This window comes from Arachis stenosperma, chromosome 1 (genome assembly GCF_014773155.1).
Source record: "Arachis stenosperma cultivar V10309 chromosome 1, arast.V10309.gnm1.PFL2, whole genome shotgun sequence".
NCBI lineage: Eukaryota > Viridiplantae > Streptophyta > Magnoliopsida > Fabales > Fabaceae > Arachis > Arachis stenosperma.
The window spans coordinates 129071760-129092892 of NC_080377.1; the positions used below are offsets into that span (position 1 = coordinate 129071760).

Consider the following 21133-nt stretch of genomic DNA (forward strand, 5'->3'; position numbering starts at 1 on the left):
GAGGTGAATTACCTAGGAGAATCCTATGGAAATACCTACAATTCTTCATGGAGAAATCACCCAAATCTCTCATGGAAGAATCAGAGAGACCTCAACAAGGTTTCAATAACAATAATAGTGGAAGAAACAGGTTTTAGCAATGGCAAGCCTTTTCCTCATCTTCTTAGCAACAGACAGAGAGTTCTAAGCAGAATACTTCTGACTTAACAATGGTCTCTGATCTAATAAAGACCACTCAAAGTTTCATGAATGAAACAAGGTCCTCCATCAGAAATTTGGAAGGACAAGTGGGTCAGCTGAGCAAGAAGGTTACTGAACTCCTCCTAGTACTCTCCCAAGTAATACAGAAGAAAATCCAAAAGGAGAGTGCAAGGCCATCAACATGGCCGAATATGGAGAGGAAAGAGAGGAAGAAGACGCCACTGAGAAAGACCCAGTGGGCGTGCACCACTCTCCTCTGAGTTCCTCAATGAGGAACCTTGGGAATCTGAGGCTCAAAATGAGACCATAGAGATTCCATTGGACTTACTTCTGCCATTCATGAGCTCTGATGAGTATTCTTCCTCTGAAGAGGATGAGTATGTTACTGAAGAGCAAGTTGCTAAAACTTGGAGCAATCATGAAACTAAATGACAAGTTATTTGGAAATGAGACTTGGGAGGATGAACCTCCCTTGCTCACCAAAGAACTGGATGACTTGTCTAGGCAGAAACTGCCTCAAAAGAGGCAGGATCCTGGGAAGTTTTCTATACCTTGTACCATAGGCACCATGACCTTCAAGAAGGCCTTGTGTGACTTAGGGTCAAGAGTGAACCTCATGCCCCTCTCTGTAATGGAGAAATTAGGGATCTTAGAGGTGCAAGCTGCAAGAATCTCATTAGAGATGGCAGACAACTCAAGAAAACAAGCCCATGGACTTGTAGAGGATGTTCTGGTTAAAGTGGAAGACCAGTACATTCCTACTGATTTCATAGTCCTAGAGACTGGGAAGTGCATGGATGAATCCATCATCCTTGGCAGACCCTTCCTAGCCACAGCAAAGGCTGTGATTGATGTTGACAGAGGAGAGTTAATCATTCAAGTGAATGAAAAATCCTTGGTGTTTAAGGCCCAAGGATATCCCTCTGTCATCATGGAGAGGAAGCATGAAGAGCTCCTCTCAAACAGAGCCAAACAGAGCCCCCACAGTCAAACTCTAAGTTTGGTGTTGGGAGGCTACAACCAAACTCTAAGTTTGGTGTTGAAACCCCACATTCAAACTCTAAGTTTGGTGTTGGGAGGTTTCAACACGGTTCTGAGCATTTCTGAGGCTCCATGAGAGCCCTCTGTCAAGCTAATGACATTAAAGAAGCGCTTGTTGGGAGGCAACCCAATGTTTTATAATTAATTATTTTCTTTTGTTATTTATCTTTTTTGTAGGTTGATGATCATAAGAAGTCACAAAAACAATGAAAAAAGCAAAAACAGAATGAAAAACAGGAAGAAAAACAGCACCCTGGAGGAGAAGAAACTGGCGTTCAAACGCCAGTAATGCTAGCTGTTGGGCGTTTAACGCCCAGTCTGGCACATTCTGGGCGTTAACGCCAGAAAGGGGAGACTGGCGTTAAACGCCAGTAAAGGGCAAGAACCTGGCGTTAAATGCCAGGATGGGCACCAGCCCGGCGTTTAACGCCAGAAATGGCTCAAAACGTGATTTTGAGCAACATTTGGTGCAGGGATGACTTTTCCTTGACACTAGGATCTGTGACCCACAGGACCCTACCATCACTCTCTTCTTCCCCCATTCACCAATCACCTCAACACCTCTTCCCCAAAAACCCCTCACCTATCAAATCCCATCTTTCTCTTCACCACTCACATCCATCCTTCATAAAACCCCACCAACCTCACCCTTCAAATTCAAACCACTTTACCTCCCAAACCCACCCATAATGGCCGAACCTTTACCCCCTCTCTCCTATAAATACCCTTCTTCAACTCTTCACTTTCACACAACCTAAACACCCTTTCTTCCCCCTTCTTGGCCAAATACACCACCATCTCCCTTTCCTCATTTCTCTTCTTCTACTCTCTTCTTTCTTTTGCTCGAGGACGAGCAAACATTTAAGTTTGGTGTGGTAAAAGCGTTGCTTTTTGTTTTTCCATAACCATTTATGGCATCCAAGGCCGGAGAAACCTCTAAAAAGAGGAAAGGGAAGGCAAAAGCTTCCACCTCCGAGTCATGGGAGATGGATAGATTCCTTGAAGAAGGGTGCATCAAGACCATCTATGAAGTTGGGCCTTGAAGAGGTGATCTCCGAGGTCCCCTTAACCCGAATCCAAAGAATTATCTCACTATGGTTCGGGGGAAATACTTGGATTTTGTCCGGAGAGTGTGAGGGTGGCGTTCAACTTGCCTATGATGCAAGGAGATGAGCATCCTTACACTAGAAGGGTCAACTTTGATCAAAGGTTGGACCAAGTCCTCACAGTCATATGTGAAGAGGGCGCACAATGGAAGCAAGATTCAAGAGGAAAGCCGGTCCAATTGAGAAGGCATGACCTCAAGCCCGTGGCTAGAGGATGGTTAGAGTTCATACAACGCTCAATCATCCCCACTAGCAACCGGTCCGAAGTTACCATAGACCGGGCCATCATGATCCATAGTATCATGATTGGAGAAGAAATAGAGGTTCATGAGGACAAGCCCATCACCAAGAAAAGGATGGAGTACACAAGAGATCTCACTCATCATGAGATCCCTGAGATTCCTCAAGGGATGAATTTTCCTCCACAAAACTATTGGGAGCAACTAAACACCTCCCTAGGAGAACTAAGTTCCAACATGGGACAACTGAGGGTGGAGCATCAAGAACACTCCATTATCCTTCATGAAATTAGAGAAGATCAAAGAATCATGAGGGAGGAGCAACAAAGACAAGGAAGAGACATTGAGGAGCTCAAGCACTCCATAGGATCTTCAAGAGCAAGAAAGAGCCGCCATCACTAAGGTGGACCCGTTCTTTGATTTCCTTGTTATGTTCTTCTGTTTTTCGAATTTTAATGCTTATGTTTATCCATTTGTGTCTTATGATCATTAGTGTCTTAGTGTCTATGCCTTAAAGTTATGAATGTCCTATGAATCCATCACCTTTCTTCAATAAAAAGTGCCTAATTGATAAAAGAAAGAATTGCATGAATTTTGAATTTTATAATAGTTAATTATTTGATGTGGTGGCAATATTTTTGTTCTCTGAATGTATGCTTAAACAGTGAATATGTCTTTTGAATTTGTGGTTCATGAATGTTGGCTCTTGAAAGAATGATGAAAAGGAGACATGTTACTGAGGATCTGAAAAATCAATAAAATGATTCTTGAAGCAAGAAAAAGCATTTCAAAAAAAAAAAAAACCGAAAAAAAAAAAAAAAAAAAGAAAGGAATAAGAGTTGTGATCCAAGGCAATAAGAGTGTGCTTAAGAACCCTGGATACCTCTAATTGGGGACTTTAGCAAGCTGAGTCACAATCTGAAAGGTTCACCCAATTATGTGTCTGTGGCATGTGTATCCGGTGGTAATACTGGAAGACAGAGTGCTTTGGGCCACAGCCAAGACTCAATAAATAGCTATGTTCAAGAATCATCATACTTTACTAAGAAAATCATTAACACTATCTGGATTCTAAGTTCCTAAAGAAGCCACCATTCTGGATTTCAAAGGATCAAAGGATAGTGAGATGCCAAACTGTTCGGAGGCAAAAAGTTAAAAGCCCCGCTCATCTGATTAATACTGATCTTCACAGATGTTTTTGGAATTCATTGCTATTTCTTCTTTTTATCTTATTTGATTTTCAGTTGCTTGAGGACAAGCAACAATTTAAGTTTGGTGTTGTGATGAGCGGATAATTTGTATACTTTTTGGCATTGTTTTTAGTATGTTTTTGATATGATATAGTTAGTTTTGTATATTTTTATTAGTTTTTAATTAAAATTCACTTTTCTGGACTTTACTATGAGTTTGTGTGTTTTTCTGTGATTTCAGGTATTTTCTGGCTGAAATTGAGGGACCTGAGCAAAAATCTGATCCTGAGACCAAAAAGGACTGCAGATGCTGTTGGATTCTGACCTCCCTGCATTCGAAGCGGATTTTCTGGAGCTACAGAAGCCCAATTGGCGCGCTCTCAACGGCGTTGGAAAGTAGACATCCTGGGCTTTCCAGCAATATATAATAGTCCATACTTTGCCCAAGATTTGATGGCCCAAACCGGCGTTCAAAGTCACCTCAAGGAATCCCAGCGTTAAACGCTGGAACTGGCACCCAAATGGGAGTTAAACGCCCAAACTGGCACCAAAGCTGGCGTTTAACTCCAAGAAGAGTCTCTACACGAATTGCTTCATTGCTCAGCCCAAGCACACCAAGTGGGCCCGGAAGAGGATTTTTATGTCATTTACTCATTTCTGTACACCCTAGGCTACTAGTTTCTTATAAGTAGGACCTTTTACTATTGTATAGAAATCTTTTGATCACTTTTAGATCTCTAGATCATCTTTGGACATTTTAGTTCTTAGATCATTGGGAGGCTGGCCATTCGGCCATGCCTAGACCTTATGCTTATGTATTTTCAACGGTGGAGTTTCTACACACCATAGATTAAGGTGTGGAGCTCTGCTGTACCTCGAGTATTAATGCAATTACTATTGTTCTTTCATTCAAATTCCGCTTGTTCTTTATCCAAGATATCACTTGTTCTTCAACATGATGAAGGTGATGATTGACGCCCATCACCATTCTCACTCATGAACAAAGTGACTGACAACCACTCTTGTTCTACAAGCATTTGAGGCTGGTGAATATCTCTTGGATTCCTGATTGCACGATGCATGGTTGATCGCCTGACAACCGAGTGCTCGCCTGACAAACGAGCCAACCATTCCGTGAGATCAGAGTCTTCGTGGTATAGGCAAGAACTGATGGCAGCATTCAAGAGAATCCGGAAGGTCTAACCTTGTCTGTGGTATTCTGAGTAGGATTCAATGATTGAATGACTGTGACGTGCTTCAAACCTGTAACCTACTGGGCGTTAGTGACAGACGCAAAAGAGTTATTCTATTCCGGTAGGGGAGGGAACCACACCGGTGATTGGCAGCACTGTGACAGAGTGTGTGCATTAGCTTTCACTGCGAGGATGGGAGGTAGCTGCTGACAACAGTGAGACCCTATACGAGCTTGCCATGGAAAGGAGTAAGAAGGGTTGGATGAAGACAGTAGGAAAGCAGAGAGACGGAAGGGAAGGCATCTTCATGCGCTTATCTGAAGTTCCTACCAATGAATTACATAAGCATCACTATCTTTATCTTTTATGTTGTTTTCGTTCATCACCATATATATCTGAGTTTGCCTGACTAAGATTTACAAGATGACCATAGCTTGCTTCAATACTAACAATCTCCGTGGGATCGACCCTTACTCACGTAAGGTTTATTACTTGGACGACCCAGTGCACTTGCTGGTTAGTTGTGCGAAGTTGTGTAATGCCATGGTATTGAGCGCACCAAGTTTTTGGAGCCATTACCAGGGATTATGAGAGTTGTGAAAAAGTATAGTTCACAATTTCGCGCACACCTAGATCCAGGTATATATGCTTCCATTTTTGCCTTTTGCCATATCAGTTTCACATTTTCACACTGGAACATACAATGGTTTATTGTTTCGTTTTCTTCCTGGCATAATGGGCATGTAAGAGGCATGTTGAGAAATCTTTGGTGAATGAGCTGCATGACAGGAATTTTTTCATAGAGACATTTTCAGAGAAAAATTGTGATCTTCTGAGGTGTGAGCAGTTTCCATAAATTGGACTAAATTCCTCTTTGTTGCATATACTCTAGACACAGCTTAATTGGCTCATGGTAGAACAGGTAAGCAATTCGATACCCAGAGGCTATATCATAGCATTTAGAGTTGTTTAGCAACCATTGAACCTTGTTTTAACCTTCATTTGGGGTTATGGCAAGTATTCATTGTGCAATTTCAGGGAAAAATCTCTCTGAGATGAGTTGTTGGTTCCATTGCTTACCGCTAGAGAATAAATCTTTGACTAGCAAAATGTGATTTAAATCTTGGCTTGAATTGTTGTCATAGAGAACTCTATATGGAAAGACCGGAGGAAACCAAGGGTCTTTGAAGGTCCGAATGGTCTCACCGTACCCCACTCTCCAGATAATGCCTTTTTCAGCTACACTTTGCCCGTGAAAAAGACTCTGCCAGCCCCAAGAAGGTAATACTCCTTTATCCGCGCTTAGAAAATAACCATACTTATAATATTTTCTCTTTAAGATTTTAGCTAAAATAGAGTTAGGTTGGGTCATGACTCTCCAGCATTACTTGCCTAGTAGAGCTAAGTTCTGTGCTCGCAAATCCTTTATACCAAGTCCTCCCTCTCTTTTTGGCCTTGTCATCTTGTCCCAACTAATCCAAGCCATGTGTCTTTCCTCTCCTTGCTGTCCTTACCGAAATTGGGTCAGAATCCCATGAATGTCTTTAATTAAAGTATCTGGCAGTTTGAAACATGATAAGGTATAGATGGGGATTGCTTCCCCTACTGCCTGGATCAAAATATGACGACCTCCATTTGATAATAAACTCTTCTTCCAGCCCTGTACTCTCTTGAAGACCCGGTCCTTAATTGAGTTGAACGTGGCTTTTTTTGATCTCTTGATTATTGAAGGTAGCCCTAGATACTTATCTTGTGCGCCAATATAAGTGATGTTCATCCTTGTTGCAAGCATTTCTCGGATTATAGCAGGGGTATTATTGCTAAAGAAGATTGCTGACTTAAAGAGATTAACTTTTTGTCCACTAAAGCTTTCATATGACATTAAAAGGTCTAGAATTCGGTCACAACTTTCTTCAGAGGCCTTACAAAATAAAATATGTCGTTAGCGAATAATAGATGATTAACTTTAGGGCACCTTCTAGTTATCTAAATACCGTGAATCAAACCGTTTTGCTCTGCCTTATGTAGCAGGAAGGATAAACCTTCCGCACAAAAAAGAAAAAGATATGGTAATAGAAGGTCCCCTTGCCGAATCCCTCTATTTGGTTTGAAGAAACCAAATGGTTGACCTTCCACAACAACAGAGTAAGAAACTGTGGTAACTAACTCACGAATCCAATTAATCCATCTCGTGCCAAACCCCAATTTTTCCATGTTGAACCATAGAAATTGCCATTCAACCCTATCATACGCTTTACTCATATCAAGTTTAATAACCATTTCATGCTCCAATCCCCTTTTCTTATTTTTAAGGTAGTACATGCCCTCATGGGCAATTAAAATGTTATCAGAAATCAGCCGCCCTTTAAGAAAAGCACTCTGATTAGGGCCTATTAGGTTATTCATATAGCTTTGTAATCTAGGATTTGGATCCTCTAAAGTTTGAATTTCACTTTAGAGAGTAAAGTGTGATCTCTTACCATTGATTGCATAGGTAGGACCAAGAATAAATATGAAAGAGAAACTATTCAAAGGTAGAAGATCATATTTTACTCTCTACAGTAAAATTCAAACTTTAGAGGATCCAAATCCTAGCGATATACTAACACTTTAGAGATAATTTTGTACATAGCCGTAGATAAACTAATAGGTCTATCCTGTGACATATTGTTGGTATTTGGGACCTTTGGGATCAAGCAAATATTTATGTGGTTAAAGCTTTTTAATATCCTCCCTCCTCCAAAGAAATTTTTGACTGCTCTTGTTACATCCTCCCCTACAATGTCCCAATAGAATTGGAAGAATTTTGTTATCATACTGTCATCACCTGGGACACTTTGGGGGTGAACACTAAATGTAATTTTTTTAATTTCCTCTCCTGACACTGGTCTTTGTAGTCTACGCTTCATAGAAGCTGTAACCTTAGACTCAAAGTCAGTAAGAAAAGGCTCTGGGTCGGCCTGGTTGGTAGAAAAGAAAATGTCTGTAAAGTGTTCCTCAGCCACTCTTGCAATTTCAGCGTGAGAAGACACCACTTCACCGTTTCTTCCAATTAGACGCCATATTTTATTCTTCATTCTCTGAACTTTGAATCTTTTATGAAAAAAAGCAGTGGTACGATCTCCATCTCTTAGCCATTTAGTCCAGGATTTCTCCTTTCAGTACAATTATTCATTCAAGTAAGCGTTTTCAAGCTTCCACTCAATCTCATGTACCTCCATACCCCCACAAATTCCTGCTGCCCTCATTTCCTCCAACCAAGCATTGAGCATCTCTATCTCCTTCTTTGAATTTGATCGACTATTTTGTTGCCAATGCACAAGCTTATGTCAGCAAAATTTTAACTTTTGGGCTACAATATACATTGGTGAACCTTCAACTGGAGAAGTCCAGCTTCCCTAATAATACTCCTTATTTCCTCCACACCACACCATCTCTCTTGGAACTTGAATCGTCTCTTTGTTTTTTCCACTTGAGGGTTGGTGTTCAGCAGCAGAGGGGCATGATTTGAACCATTTTCAGAAAAGCCTGAGGACAGTTGGGTGGCAAAAGGATTGCAACAGTCCCCCATTCACTAGCACTCTGTCTAAACGTTCTTGAATCAATTCACTCTCAACCCTCCTATTGCTCAAAGTGTATTGTCGACCAGTCATCTCTATATCCACCAAATCATTGTCACTAATAAATAGGTTGAAGGTTGCCATTGACGATAAGGATGCATCTACATCCCCTGTTTTCTCTTTTGATTTAGTGATTGCATTAAAGTCGCCCAGGATAATAACATCTTCCTAAGCCTGCCCCACTATCTTCAAAATCTCTTGAAATTGGGCTACTCTTGCTTGTTCATTACAACTAAGGTGGACTCCAATTATGTGCCTTTCTACATTGTTCACCACATCCCTCACTACACCTTGTATATGAAAACTAGAACTGCTGGTTACTTTAACATCACATTCTTCTTTCCACGCCATGGCTAGTCCTCCTGTAATACCATTTGGATTGATTATGTGCCATCTGCTAAATCCACACGACTTTAGCTTCGCTTCCACCAAACAAGTTTGGTTTTTTGTTTCGCATATAAAAACCAACTGGGGGGTGGGATTGAGTAATCCCTTTGAGGTTATGGATTGTCAAGGGTCTCCCCAAATCCCGACAATTCTATGTAAGGATCCTCATGGTGCTGGGGGTGCCATTGTATGGCTGGCACCCTCCACCTTCTCCTTCTTCGCTCCTCTTTTCTCTATACAGGCTTTTTTCTGAATAGGTTCATTTTCCCTACATGCTGGTCCCCTTTTCACTCCACACCCTTGCTGGTGGTTTTCATCTCTTTGCCTAGCAATTTGTTTAATCTTCAACTTTCTTTTCTCTTCTTTAATCACACCGCTCTTTTTCTGTTCTACCTCCATATGTGTCTCCGTTATGTTAACATCATCCAATAGGATCAGGGCTCCATCATTTTCCATAGCCTGCCAGGCCTCCTTTGGAGTCTGATTCAGCACCCCTTCATCCTTTTTTTCCAAGAATTCTGCTGTCTCCTTTACCTGATTTTTGGTTCCACTCATGCTCAATTCAGCGAAGCTTTCTATTAACCATGTAGAGGATGGTTTCTTCCTTGGTTGTGCAGTTTTTGGGTTAGACTTTTTATTCTATGTAGTGTCATTGCCGCCCTCTGTGTCAACTCTTTTTCCTACTTGATCAGCTTTAACCCACTCTCCTATGTGGTCCTGTTTGGTTTGATTTGTCGTTGAGTCTATGATCAGCTTGTTACAATGCTTGGCATCATGTTTCAGTTTTGCACAATAGGTGCAGAATTTTTCCAGCCGCTCATATCTGACTCCAATCTCTATTATTCTCTGTTTCGGTCCAGCTAGTCTCAGGCTATCTCTAATCTTTTCCCCTGACATTAAAGAACCCTACATCAATAACCTCTCCAATCTTCTCTCCCAATTTTCTCCCTACATCCAGCGTTTTAAATTTCTCCGGAAGACCCCAGAGTTGAGACTATACTGGGAAGAAACGGAGTCCTTCTTCCCATACCTTCTCATCTTCATTCCATCTCTGAAGGTGGAGCATATAATCTTTAAAGAGCCAGGGTCCTCCTCTTTTTACTCTTATTGCATCTTGTTCCTCTTCGAAAAAGAATTGGAATATGTTGTTCCCTTTCTCAACCGTACGAAGTCCATTTGGTCTCCCCCAAATCACCCTGAGGGCATTGTCCATTGTTCCTTGAGAGAAAGGTTTGTCTGCGAATAGTCTTTCAAAGAGGCTTTTAGAGCACGTCTCAGCCCCTTTTGCAATTTCTTCATCCCCCAATTGTACCAGATCCTCCTTCTCCTCCCCACTATCTAAGTCATATTGTTTTTGTCATTTTTTCGCTGACTCCATTATGGAGAATTTGTGTTTCAATCTCAGTCAACAATCAGAATTGTGAGGTGTTGGGTATGAGTTGAAAGTAAACGAAAGAAAAACCCTAAAATAAGAGCAGTTGTGGAAGCCCTAGCAGAGCACTTTTCAAAAACCTTAAAGGTTCACTTGCGAAGCAAAAATAATAAAATAAGAAAATCATCTTACTTTTTAAATGTATTATTTGTTGTTGTTGTTGAAAGAATAATTTATTCACCAAAAACTAAGCATACACCTTTTCAATTTACATCCGCCAAAAACTAAAACACAAACCCATGCCCGAAAACAACAATAACCAAAAAAATATAATCCAAATTAATAATTCCTTAATGCTATAATATTATCAAACTTCACACAGTAATTAATCCATAAAAATTTTTGCCATCGCTACTTTGTCTCAGAACTTGTAACCACACATATTCTTCTTTCCTAATGCCAGCTCCTTTCAGCAAATGCTGAAAAACTTTTGTTTCAGCACCATAGTCAAACCCTAAAATATTTTCACAATATTCTGTGATCACAACAATTTTAACCTTGATTCGTATAGGATGCAGGATGATGATCTGTTCTTTTTAGAAGCCGATTCCCAATGTGCTACTATGTTAGTACTTAGGAGTATAATATTTTGTAGCCTTAACTTTTTCTCTGTTCCGCGTACCTCTAATCTCACACACTTATGGTATACAATATAAAAATGAAACATGAAATTACATGATTGCTGTAGTTGACCAAAACCGAGGGGTAGAAATTATTCTCTCGATGTTTGCAATTTCTTTGCATCTATATACCAATTCTTAGGCCTATTTTATGATTAGTATAATTGGTTTATATAAATCAGTAGAATTATTATAATTGTATACATTATAGATATCTATCAAAATTTTAAGCGAGTCTAAAAACTACTTAATACTTGCTGAATAGGTGAATATGCAGCTTTGTACAAGAGAAACAGGTAGGGCAGTCAGAGTCAAAATTCATGAAAAACGGTAATCCACTCGGTAGATATGCCTTTGACAAAAGCAACAAACTCAACCAACAACGTTTATCTTTACTAGTCAAACACTGGTTATCCAAAAGTATCAGCAACTACCAGCGGCAAAAACCCAATTCCTCCACCCCATCTTATCTAGTTTTATCTACGTTGAAAATTATTAGTCTCTCGAAACCATTACTTTGAACTCAAAATTCAGTTGCTGCAGACATTGACATCTCCAACTCCGTCCACACTCCTTTTGCCCTTGAGAATTTCACTAAGAGGTTTGGGGTCCTGAAAATCAGGTGATGTGCTTTTGCAGTGAAAACTTCCTGCAGCCTTTTTCTTCTCTTCTCTAATTTCTGCAAGGCTCTTGGGTCCTGAAAATGTAGAGGACTCGTGAACAAATCTCCTTTGCTTGAAAACTGGTCTCCTGGAGTCATTGGATGAATGAAACTGGCGTTTAGATGGCTTTTCTCTATAATGCTTCCTTGGCCAATGCTGCTGGGAATTCCTAGATAACCTTGGCTTGTTAGCAATTGAAAGAGTTTCAACCTCTCCAATGGGGTCTATAGTGGTAATTCCCACTTGCGATGACAATCTTCCCCTTGGTCTCTGTTCATTGTAATGCCTTTGATGCCTTTCCCGGTTTCGAACCATCAAAGAAGAGGATTCATGTCGTCTGATGAAACTTGCATCAGGTGGACCACTACTTTCCCTTCGTCTTCTCAGATGGTCTCGTAGATCTAACTTCCCGTCACAGGTAGCTATATCACTCATCTGAATCCTTTTCCTAGTCAACATAGAATCTAAGATTATATCACTGGAACAATCACAAACTCTTCTGCCATTAGCACGAGTAAGATCTCTATCTAAACGTCTATAATCATCATACATTTCTTGTTCATACAGGATGTCAGCTTTGCGGCACATATTATCATACTCAACTGGGTTTTCAAATTCATACCCCAAGTATTGTTCATTCAGTTCCTCATGTTCCCCATCAGGAAGATATTCAGGATCCTCCTCATAGCCCAAGTTTGCCGATTCATCATGAACAAGAACATCAAATCCAGGGGATGATGATTCCCAACGTTCATCAGGCTCAATGTGACCATTTACTTGCTCCTCTGAACCCTGCTCACTGCATCGTTGAGAGATGTTATCAACAAATCTTCCTTCTGGATACGGAGACTCCGACCCTGCAACTGTAGCTTCTTCATACTCAACAGCATATGTAGGGGAATCACCTTGCTGTTTAACATATGTAGGGAAATCACCTTGCTGTTTAACATTTTTTGGTAAGGATAGTTGAAGATCTTCCTTAGGTGGAGGCTTGAAAGTGGGCAAAGCCTTTGGGGCAGTTAACGATGGGTTCGAATGAGTTTCAGTTGTTGATGGGGCAGTTCCTGACAACACCTTATTCTCTAGGTTGGGTGGATCAGTGCCTCCCTTGTCATTCTTTACAGGCTTTACAGTGAAATGGCTCTCATCATGCCCATGCAAAAATGAGCATCTGTCGCCTTTATTGCAATATCCATTGAAGAAAAAATAACAGGGAACCATTGTCTTATTTGCAGGCACAGCAGACTGTGTTGGCTCAGATGAAACTCCAGTCTGGCCATCCAATGGCTGGGAAAACAAAAGGAATTAGTTGAAGCAAAACAAACAGTAACAAATGAGCCCTGATCACATTTAAAAAATAAAAAAATAAAAAATAAAAAACTCCACTGATTCAAGGAAACCAACAACAGTATCAAAGAAGCAAAAAAGAGACGGATTATGCAAGCTGAGGTTGAATACTCTAATGGAGATAAAAATTACTTCCTTCCTTGCAATTTACATTACACAGTCATTTCAAAGGATTAAAGGATGAACATTTTTTATATTTGCCTATTGAAAATTTTATACATTCCATATAACATCAATACTGAGTCTTTGATCTGCAACCTCACATCACAAACTACTTACAACAATGTTTGAGCTTGCTGTGTTAGTACAAGCTAGCTTCAACCATATTCAACCATGTCTCTGTGTATACTTTAATGAGATAGGAATAGACCGATTCAATACAAAAACAACTATTACTTCAACAACAGAAGCCAACAAAGGAACAAAACAATTGCAAATCAAATTGGAAAGGATACCAGTTTCAAGCATTTCATACACACGCATTAAGTTTAAGTTTAAGACCAAAGGTAGCTTGCGGGAAACAAGTCGAAATAAAATAACAAAAAGCAACAAATGGTGGAAACATACAGGGTGCCTGAAAGCACATGTTGGATTAAGGCAACTGCCAGATAACCAGTACCAGCAATCCCTAGGGTTAAGCCTCGCAATCTCATTATGCCGATACTCGCATTCAGCTCCCTGCAAAAGCAACACAAACAAAATGAGCACGAATGACACCACAACCATAAACAAACACATACAGCATTGCAAAACGCATCAAATGAGTAGTGCTACAAATCCTTCCTCGCATTTAAACAAATCGACAATTATTACTATAAACAGAAGGTTAATAAAGAGGAATAACAACGAACATTGTGAAAATGAACCGAAAAGCAAGTGTTACGTAAAGTGCAGTTTTGTTTTGTTTTTCCATATTGTTACGGTAGGGTTAGGGAAAACGCATAATTGGAGAGAGTGAGAGAGGGAGGAGCAGAAATGGAAGGAAATGACGCAATGCAAGAGCAATGGAAGGGAAGCGGAGAAAGGGGAAAATAGGGTTAGGAGGAATGAGAAGAGTGGAATGGAACGGACCTTCTTGCAAGTGAGGGGAGATGCCAAGAAATAAACGCAATCGGTGTTGCGCATCAACGAAGCTTCGTCCATAGTCAAAAGAAAACACGGAGAAGGAAGAAGAAGGAGGAGAATGGGATCAGAGTTTCATCGACATTCCAAGTTTTGGAGGGAGAAGAGATCCATCGCACATAGGAGGATGATGACGATGATGATGTAATGCAATGTAGTAATGTTGTTGATGATAGCGAGTGACGGAGCGAGAAAGACAAACACACCACCATCGACTTCGCTTCTCTGGGCTTATTATTGGGCTCCGTCAAACAAATCTTCGGGCTTACATTGGGCCACATGTGGGCCCATCTTCCGACAGATCCACGACCTAAATACAGAAGAAAGTGTAATAGATGGTTTGATTTGGGTGGGTTCTGCTGATGTCAGATGCAACTTCACATAATTACATGGAAGGTGGTTATGCCAAAGATATATGGACATATCAAACCAACTTGGATTGGTCTAGTAGTTAGTTCATTAGTTCGCTAAGTGTTAGGGATTCGAATCCCGTTTTGTACATACAGTAATCTATTGACCAGTCACAAACCCTTAAATGGAGCTTAGTACCTTTTTTTTAATTTTTAAGTAACGGAAAATCGAAGTGGCAGTTTTCTATTATAATGTGAATTTTTCAGATTTTTTTAAAACTTTAGAAAAATGTTCCCTGTTCATTCTTTAAACAGATAAACTAAAGAAAAGATTTAAAAATTTAATTTTGATGCATTGTCCAGTGTAAAACCGTGAATTTAATTTTGATGCATTGTCCAGTGTAAAACCGTGCATCTAAATTACATAACGCCTACATTAACAAAAATAATTACCATTTATATTAATCATAAATGATCATCCAAGAAAATAATTGTAATTACACAACTGTATAAAACATTTTAATGCATCAAAATTAAACTCAAGGTTTAAATGGCAACAACGAGTACGTGACTGATAACTTCAGTGTCTCCTCCACTTAATCATAATTCTGAAGAATTGATCAGCCTTTTACATTCGAGATTCGATCTTCACATCTTCATTTACAGAAGATTATCTCTAACGAACAAGTTTTTGTTTCTTTTTGTTATTGATAGTCATTTAGTAAAAGGCAATTTATGATCTCCAATTCTTGTAACTGTAAAACGAAGAACGCTACTCAAACAAAATGTTACAGTATTATTATAATTGTATACAGAAATGTACTTATTCATTGGTAGTTTTACTCTCATTGAGCTGAAAGAACTGTATTACTGTAGTTCTGTTGAGACCCTTTATTGACATTCATTCTAAACACCTGCGATTTTAAATACTCGCAAAATTGAGAATTACGATGGGGAAAAAAAAACAAATCTCTACCCTCTGCTACTCTAGATTTATTGCATGTTCGAACTTTGACCTGTAGCCCTCTCCCAGAAGAAACCATTTTGGCATACAGATTACACAGCAAATTGGGGCTTGCCAAGCATGCTTCAGATGCTAGAAAATAATTCCTACAGTTATTCAGAATTTGTAAACCATTTGTTCAGTGTATCCAGCTTCTTTGAGTAAACCAGAAACCTGCAATAAATCAAGTAATCAACCGTAAGGTATATCATATGGACTCAGTAAAAAAAAGTCAGAAACATGCATCACAAACAGAAATTGATACCTCTCCTTGTGTCCAATCTTTGGCCTTCTCACCAGATACGTGTTTCATCATCCCAGGGGGACCACACACCTAAAATGCAGGAGGCAGAAAAAGGTTGGGTATTAACTTCATATATATTGTAATAATAATGAAACTCCACACCAACCATCGCCACCATGACCAGTGACCTAAACCATATAAACACTAATGAACCAAAAATGTGAACATCAATATGAAAAGCAGAATGTTTTTGCAACGTAAAGACTCCTATTGTCCTAAATGTTCAAAACAACATTGTAATTACACTCATAAATCATGAAGAAGTGTTGTCTAGGAGAAAGTAACTAGTCAAAGTAATCAGTAATTCTTGAGACAGTTGATAGTATTCAAAACTTAGCAGAGGAAAAATGATGAGTAATGGGCCAAAATTTGTCATGGAATTGAAGGAGCTGTTAATATGTTAAAGAGAAGGGTTAAGAAAGGAAATAAGTCTGACTTCTGCAATTCCAAGAGCCCGGGCTCAAGTGGAACCAAGTTCCTCTGGAGACTGCTTTATTGTAGGTGAAATTCTATCAAGATTCAAGGCTGATTATAGCCTCCATTTTCATTCAAATAATTCTTGCATGGGCAATTCTAAGGATTGTCCAAGGCACACTAACCAAAAATGCATGAGTGGGTATATGTTGAATAAAGGCGGTAATTCCCATTTTTATTATCATTGTGCTCAAATGTGATGTGTTAGAAGGTACTTGTAAGGTTGATTCATATTAAAATTAAAGCATCATCTTGCTTCACATTCTATAGGAGTAACCAAAAGAGAAAGAGAGAGTTGATTTCCCTGGAGGTCCAAACTGTTTCAATGCAACGAGCCATCAATTAAGGTCAAACACAGAGTTCCTTTAATGCTATGTCGGTTTAAGGTGCAAAAGTGAAACTCACAAGTATTAGAGTATCGTCAGCAGGAGCAGGTAAACCTTTCACAACCATATCCTCTGATATTAAACCTGAGCCTCCCCTCCAATTTTTTGTTGGATTATCAACTGTGTAGAATATCTGCAAAATTCGTTAAAAGTTTTAAACTAATTAAATAACAGTCATGGCTGAATGATTACCAATAGTAAATTTGCTAAAAAAGATCATTTTACCTTTAAGTTAGGGTGGGTTGCAGCTAGAACATCAAGCTTCTGTTTAAGCAGTATGTCATCTGGGGACACATTAGCATACAGCAATGATATCTGCAGTGAAAAGCCACTATAATCTGAGATATTCTCATATTTACCATGAATATATTGATAAAAGAAATAAATTAACCATATCTCATTCGTATAAGAAAAACGACCTAATGTACATTCACCAATATGAATGGCACTCACAGAACCATTTCAATAGACCAGAAACCAAAAAATGTGTTCATAATTTATCTATTTATAACATAGAGTAAAGTGACAATTACATCTTTGAAGATTTCGACTTCAAACTAATTAGTCCCTAAAGAAAAAAAAGTACCAATTTGGTCCTCCAAGATAGTAAAACATGATATCCTTCTATCAATTCATCAACTAAAACTTAGTGGTGATGTTTATATATACTGTTAATTACTCTGACATATCTATCTATAAAAGATAGTCATGTAGATAACAATTTTTGGAACGAAACTTCACTTGTTTTGATAGGATTTGTGATAAATAAAGAGCAGCTAATAAAAGGTATATGAAAACTCAAAAGATAATAAATGCTTCATTGTCCAAAATTACATCGTTTTTCGGCTCATGTGACAATAACGAGACATGCACCATTGTAAATAATGAAATACATGGACAATTCGGTTTTGTTTTGCACTATTCATTGACAGAAGGACATACATGTCCACCATTTGCTATTTTGGAGGACCTAATTGATACTTTTTTTTCTTCAAGAACTAATTAGTCCAAGGTCAACATTTTCAAGGATCTAATTGTCACTTTACTCTATAACATAAATAAAAGAGCAGGAAGAGACTAGTTGTACATCACTGGAAAACACAAGGTTTAACACCTACCTTAGTTTTGTCATCAGGATTCTTCAATATCGCCTCAATTACCTGAAGCATTGGAGTAATTCCTGAGCCACCAGCAATCTGTGCAGAGCATTAAAAAGTACAGAAGAAAATCAGAAATCAAATAGGTGTACTGTGGAGAGAAAAATGAGAGATTCTAATAGTTTATGCATTCATGTCATAAAATGTAAATGAAATATATTGAACCAAAAAGTGAGATGCAACAAGGTATGCATTTATCGAAGAAGCTTACCATGCCTATATGCTTCTTCATATTAGGGGTATATCTAAGCTTTTCAATGGGCCTGAAATCAACAATGCCTTCGTTATAGAATGTTCAAGTATGAAAAGTGTTCTGCAAACCTTGAATTGTTATTGCAAATGACATACCCTTTAACTTCAACAACATCCCCTGGTTTCAAGCTTGCAAAATGCTGACTCATTTTTCCTTCAGGATACACCTTCAACATATTGGAAAGTACATACATAAATGATCCTCAGAACTGACCCACTAGATGATCTATGGATGCTACAAGTAAAGCCCATGCTAACATACCTTGATTAACAAATCAAAATATCCCTTGGCTTCTGGATCTGATATAGGAGTATACCTGAAGATTGCAACACAACCACTTTCTTAAACTGACCTCTATGGAATATCAATAGCAAGCAAGAAATAATTCTTATCTAAGTTCTACCATATGATCTTGCATTGGGTGGAAAGCTTTAGTATTTTATTCTTTCCTGAACTTTCCAATTTAGGAACCCCACTGTATCCCTTCACCCAATATTTGTAAATAACAGGTATATTTTGATAAATTCTTTAGTTTTACTTGAGAAAAGGAGAAGTATCTTATAAGATAGAAAATAGAATATAGTGCTGTCAAATCTCAATTTATTAATTTATATACTATGCTGCTAGCTATGCAAAAAATTTTTAGTTCAATAACATAAGTGGAAAAGTGCATGCCATCTGAATGATTTTCAAAGGCATTCATCATTAATAATGCTTCAGTTATGTCTTAAGAGAGCCTTTAACAGGCATTCTAGAAAACCTTTTCAACTAATCATACTATTACTAAGGCTATCAGTGGCAGAAAGAAAAACAAGTACGAAAATGAAACACAAAATTCAAGCACTGATATTTAATATAAGAAAAATTGCGAATGTTTTATACTGAACATGTCCGGAATGCTACATCATCAGGAGCCACAATATAGAAAGATCTGTGGATGAAATGTAATTATTGTCTCAGCAGGAAACTTACGGACGTATCACATATTTCGGTTTCCCTTCAGCATCCTGTCCCAATGGAGCTCTGTGGTAATAAATATACATTCAATACACATTATATATGGCCGAAACCTAATTTTATTTATATCAATAGCAATAATAAATTATCAACAATCTATGAACCTTGTAAGAATGCAGGAAGCAATATCCAAACCCAACTTTTTAGTGGAATCAAACGAAAACCTGTCAAACACAGGAAAGAGACATAATCATATTAATACAAACATTTTGGTGAGAAGTTATATAGATATATTATCACATCTGTTGAAGTGTTAGCGCATATACCTGAATAGCTGGGTATTGTGACTGACTCTGGCAGTATCTTGCAACTTAAATTCAACCCATTTATCTGGATTAAGTGCTGAAAAGACAAAAAAAAAATAATATATATATAAAACCCCGAATCTTATTTCTCATGCATTGGTTGGGAAGCAAAAGTCACAGTACACTCCTAAAACGATAATTCAGATCAAATGGTAAAGAAATAATATCTTCAAAAACAATTGATCTGCACAGTTACAGATTAAAACTTTCTCTGAAGCTGGGAAGTGAAGGAGAGAGGGAAATATAAACTCACCAATATTTTTTATTTCCCCTTCTTCAGCCTGCTCTGAATGAACCTGCAAATATAAACACAACTTTATTACCAACATTTTCATCACTAAGGATGAGCATAAAGCAAACGATCATAACTCATATCAAAGAAGAAACAATAATAATTTTTATTTAAAGGACAGTGTAAATCAATAGATCGAATAATCAAATGAACGCGAAGCTGGATTGGATCAGAGAATAGTCAAAGGGAAGATGATAAAAGCAAAATGAGAATTAAGAACGAGAGGCAGCGTACAAGGTTAGGAGAGGAGAGAAAGTAGAAGCAGGAGAGTCCGCCGGAGACGCCGGCGGCGACAGCAGCATATGGTAGGCGGAATTTGGCGGAAGAGTAAGAGGAGGAGGAGGAAGAGGACTTGGATTGGGCGTTGAAAGCATTGGCGAATGCGATAGGCGTGGCCCTGAGAAACCTCTTGAGTAAAACTTCCATTTTCAGAGATTGGAGAATGGAGATCGAAGGAATGAAGGAAGGAACAAGATTCTTGGAGTGAGAAGGGTTTAACACTGTCACTCACTCACTCTAGCTTCTCTTACAGCAACCTGCTGCAGATTCCAGAACGTGGGCTTCGTTCTCTTTTTGTCTTGTGGGCTTCAACGTTACCAAAACAAAAATCAAACACGGGCTTTGATTCCAAATTGTGTTTGTTTTTTAATATAAAAGGTAAAAGATTAACCAACTTGTCGAATGATGAGCTTACTCATCCGATTAAGCAAGTGTTGAGAGTTCGAATCCCGCCTTGTATATGTAACAATCCATTAGTCAACAGCAAGTCTTTAAATAGAGCTCTGATTTGCGATGGATTAATCATTAATTTATCGAACTGAAAATGTGTGAATTTTGTTTTTGTATGCAGTAATTTATTAATCAATAATAAAGTAGAATTCAAATTCCTAATCTCTTGATTAAAATACCAAATAATGAACTACAAAATCACATTCATGTAGTTTCTTAATTATCTTCTATTTATGTAAGAAAAAATATTTTATTTGACTTTTATTAAAAAAAAGCAAAAACTATGTGTTGGTTTTTACTTGGTGACAATTATAGTTGAATATTTGACATTTTGCATAATAGACATGACTCTCCCAACACTGATTTTTTCATATTCAATATTTAGATTGAGACTATTACTTAAGAAGGAAGAGAATCTGTAATTATAATCGATTATGTATTTGTTATATTTGACTCGACTATTTTTTTTTATTTTTATAGTTGTTAGTATATTATTCGTTAAAATCTAACATACAGTTTAGATGTATTTAGACTTATATTAATATATGAAGTGATTTGTATGATCATGAGGAGAGTATAATATTTTACATGAAAAAAAGTATGTGTAAATTTGAAAGCGAATTGTTCAACATCTCAACCTGTACTACATTAAAAAATTCGATATTGATATATTGATGATATTTGGTATCTTCCATATGATTCC

At 38.3% G+C, this 21133-nt stretch overlaps 2 protein-coding genes across 2 annotated transcripts; both read right to left on the reverse strand.

The window, feature by feature from the left end:
* Nucleotides 1-11265: 11265 nt before the first annotated feature.
* LOC130962246 (zinc finger CCCH domain-containing protein 32-like) lies at nucleotides 11266-14272 on the reverse strand. The gene is made up of 3 exons (XM_057888406.1): nucleotides 14110-14272; nucleotides 13606-13716; nucleotides 11266-12978 (listed from the first exon to the last, which is right to left on the reverse strand). Exons 1-3 carry the CDS (start codon nucleotides 14179-14181, stop codon nucleotides 11560-11562), a joined length of 1602 nt encoding a protein of 533 aa, XP_057744389.1. The 5' UTR covers nucleotides 14182-14272; the 3' UTR covers nucleotides 11266-11559.
* Nucleotides 14273-15283: 1011 nt separating this feature from the next.
* Nucleotides 15284-20247, reverse strand: LOC130947319 (NADH-cytochrome b5 reductase-like protein). Its single transcript, XM_057875990.1, has 13 exons — nucleotides 19936-20247; nucleotides 19663-19705; nucleotides 19371-19446; nucleotides 19209-19268; nucleotides 19060-19110; nucleotides 18349-18403; nucleotides 18183-18253; nucleotides 18046-18097; nucleotides 17796-17873; nucleotides 16903-16992; nucleotides 16697-16810; nucleotides 15779-15847; nucleotides 15284-15687 (listed from the first exon to the last, which is right to left on the reverse strand). Exons 1-13 carry the CDS (start codon nucleotides 20125-20127, stop codon nucleotides 15631-15633), a joined length of 1008 nt encoding a protein of 335 aa, XP_057731973.1. The 5' UTR covers nucleotides 20128-20247; the 3' UTR covers nucleotides 15284-15630.
* Between the last annotated feature and the right edge of the window lie 886 nt (nucleotides 20248-21133).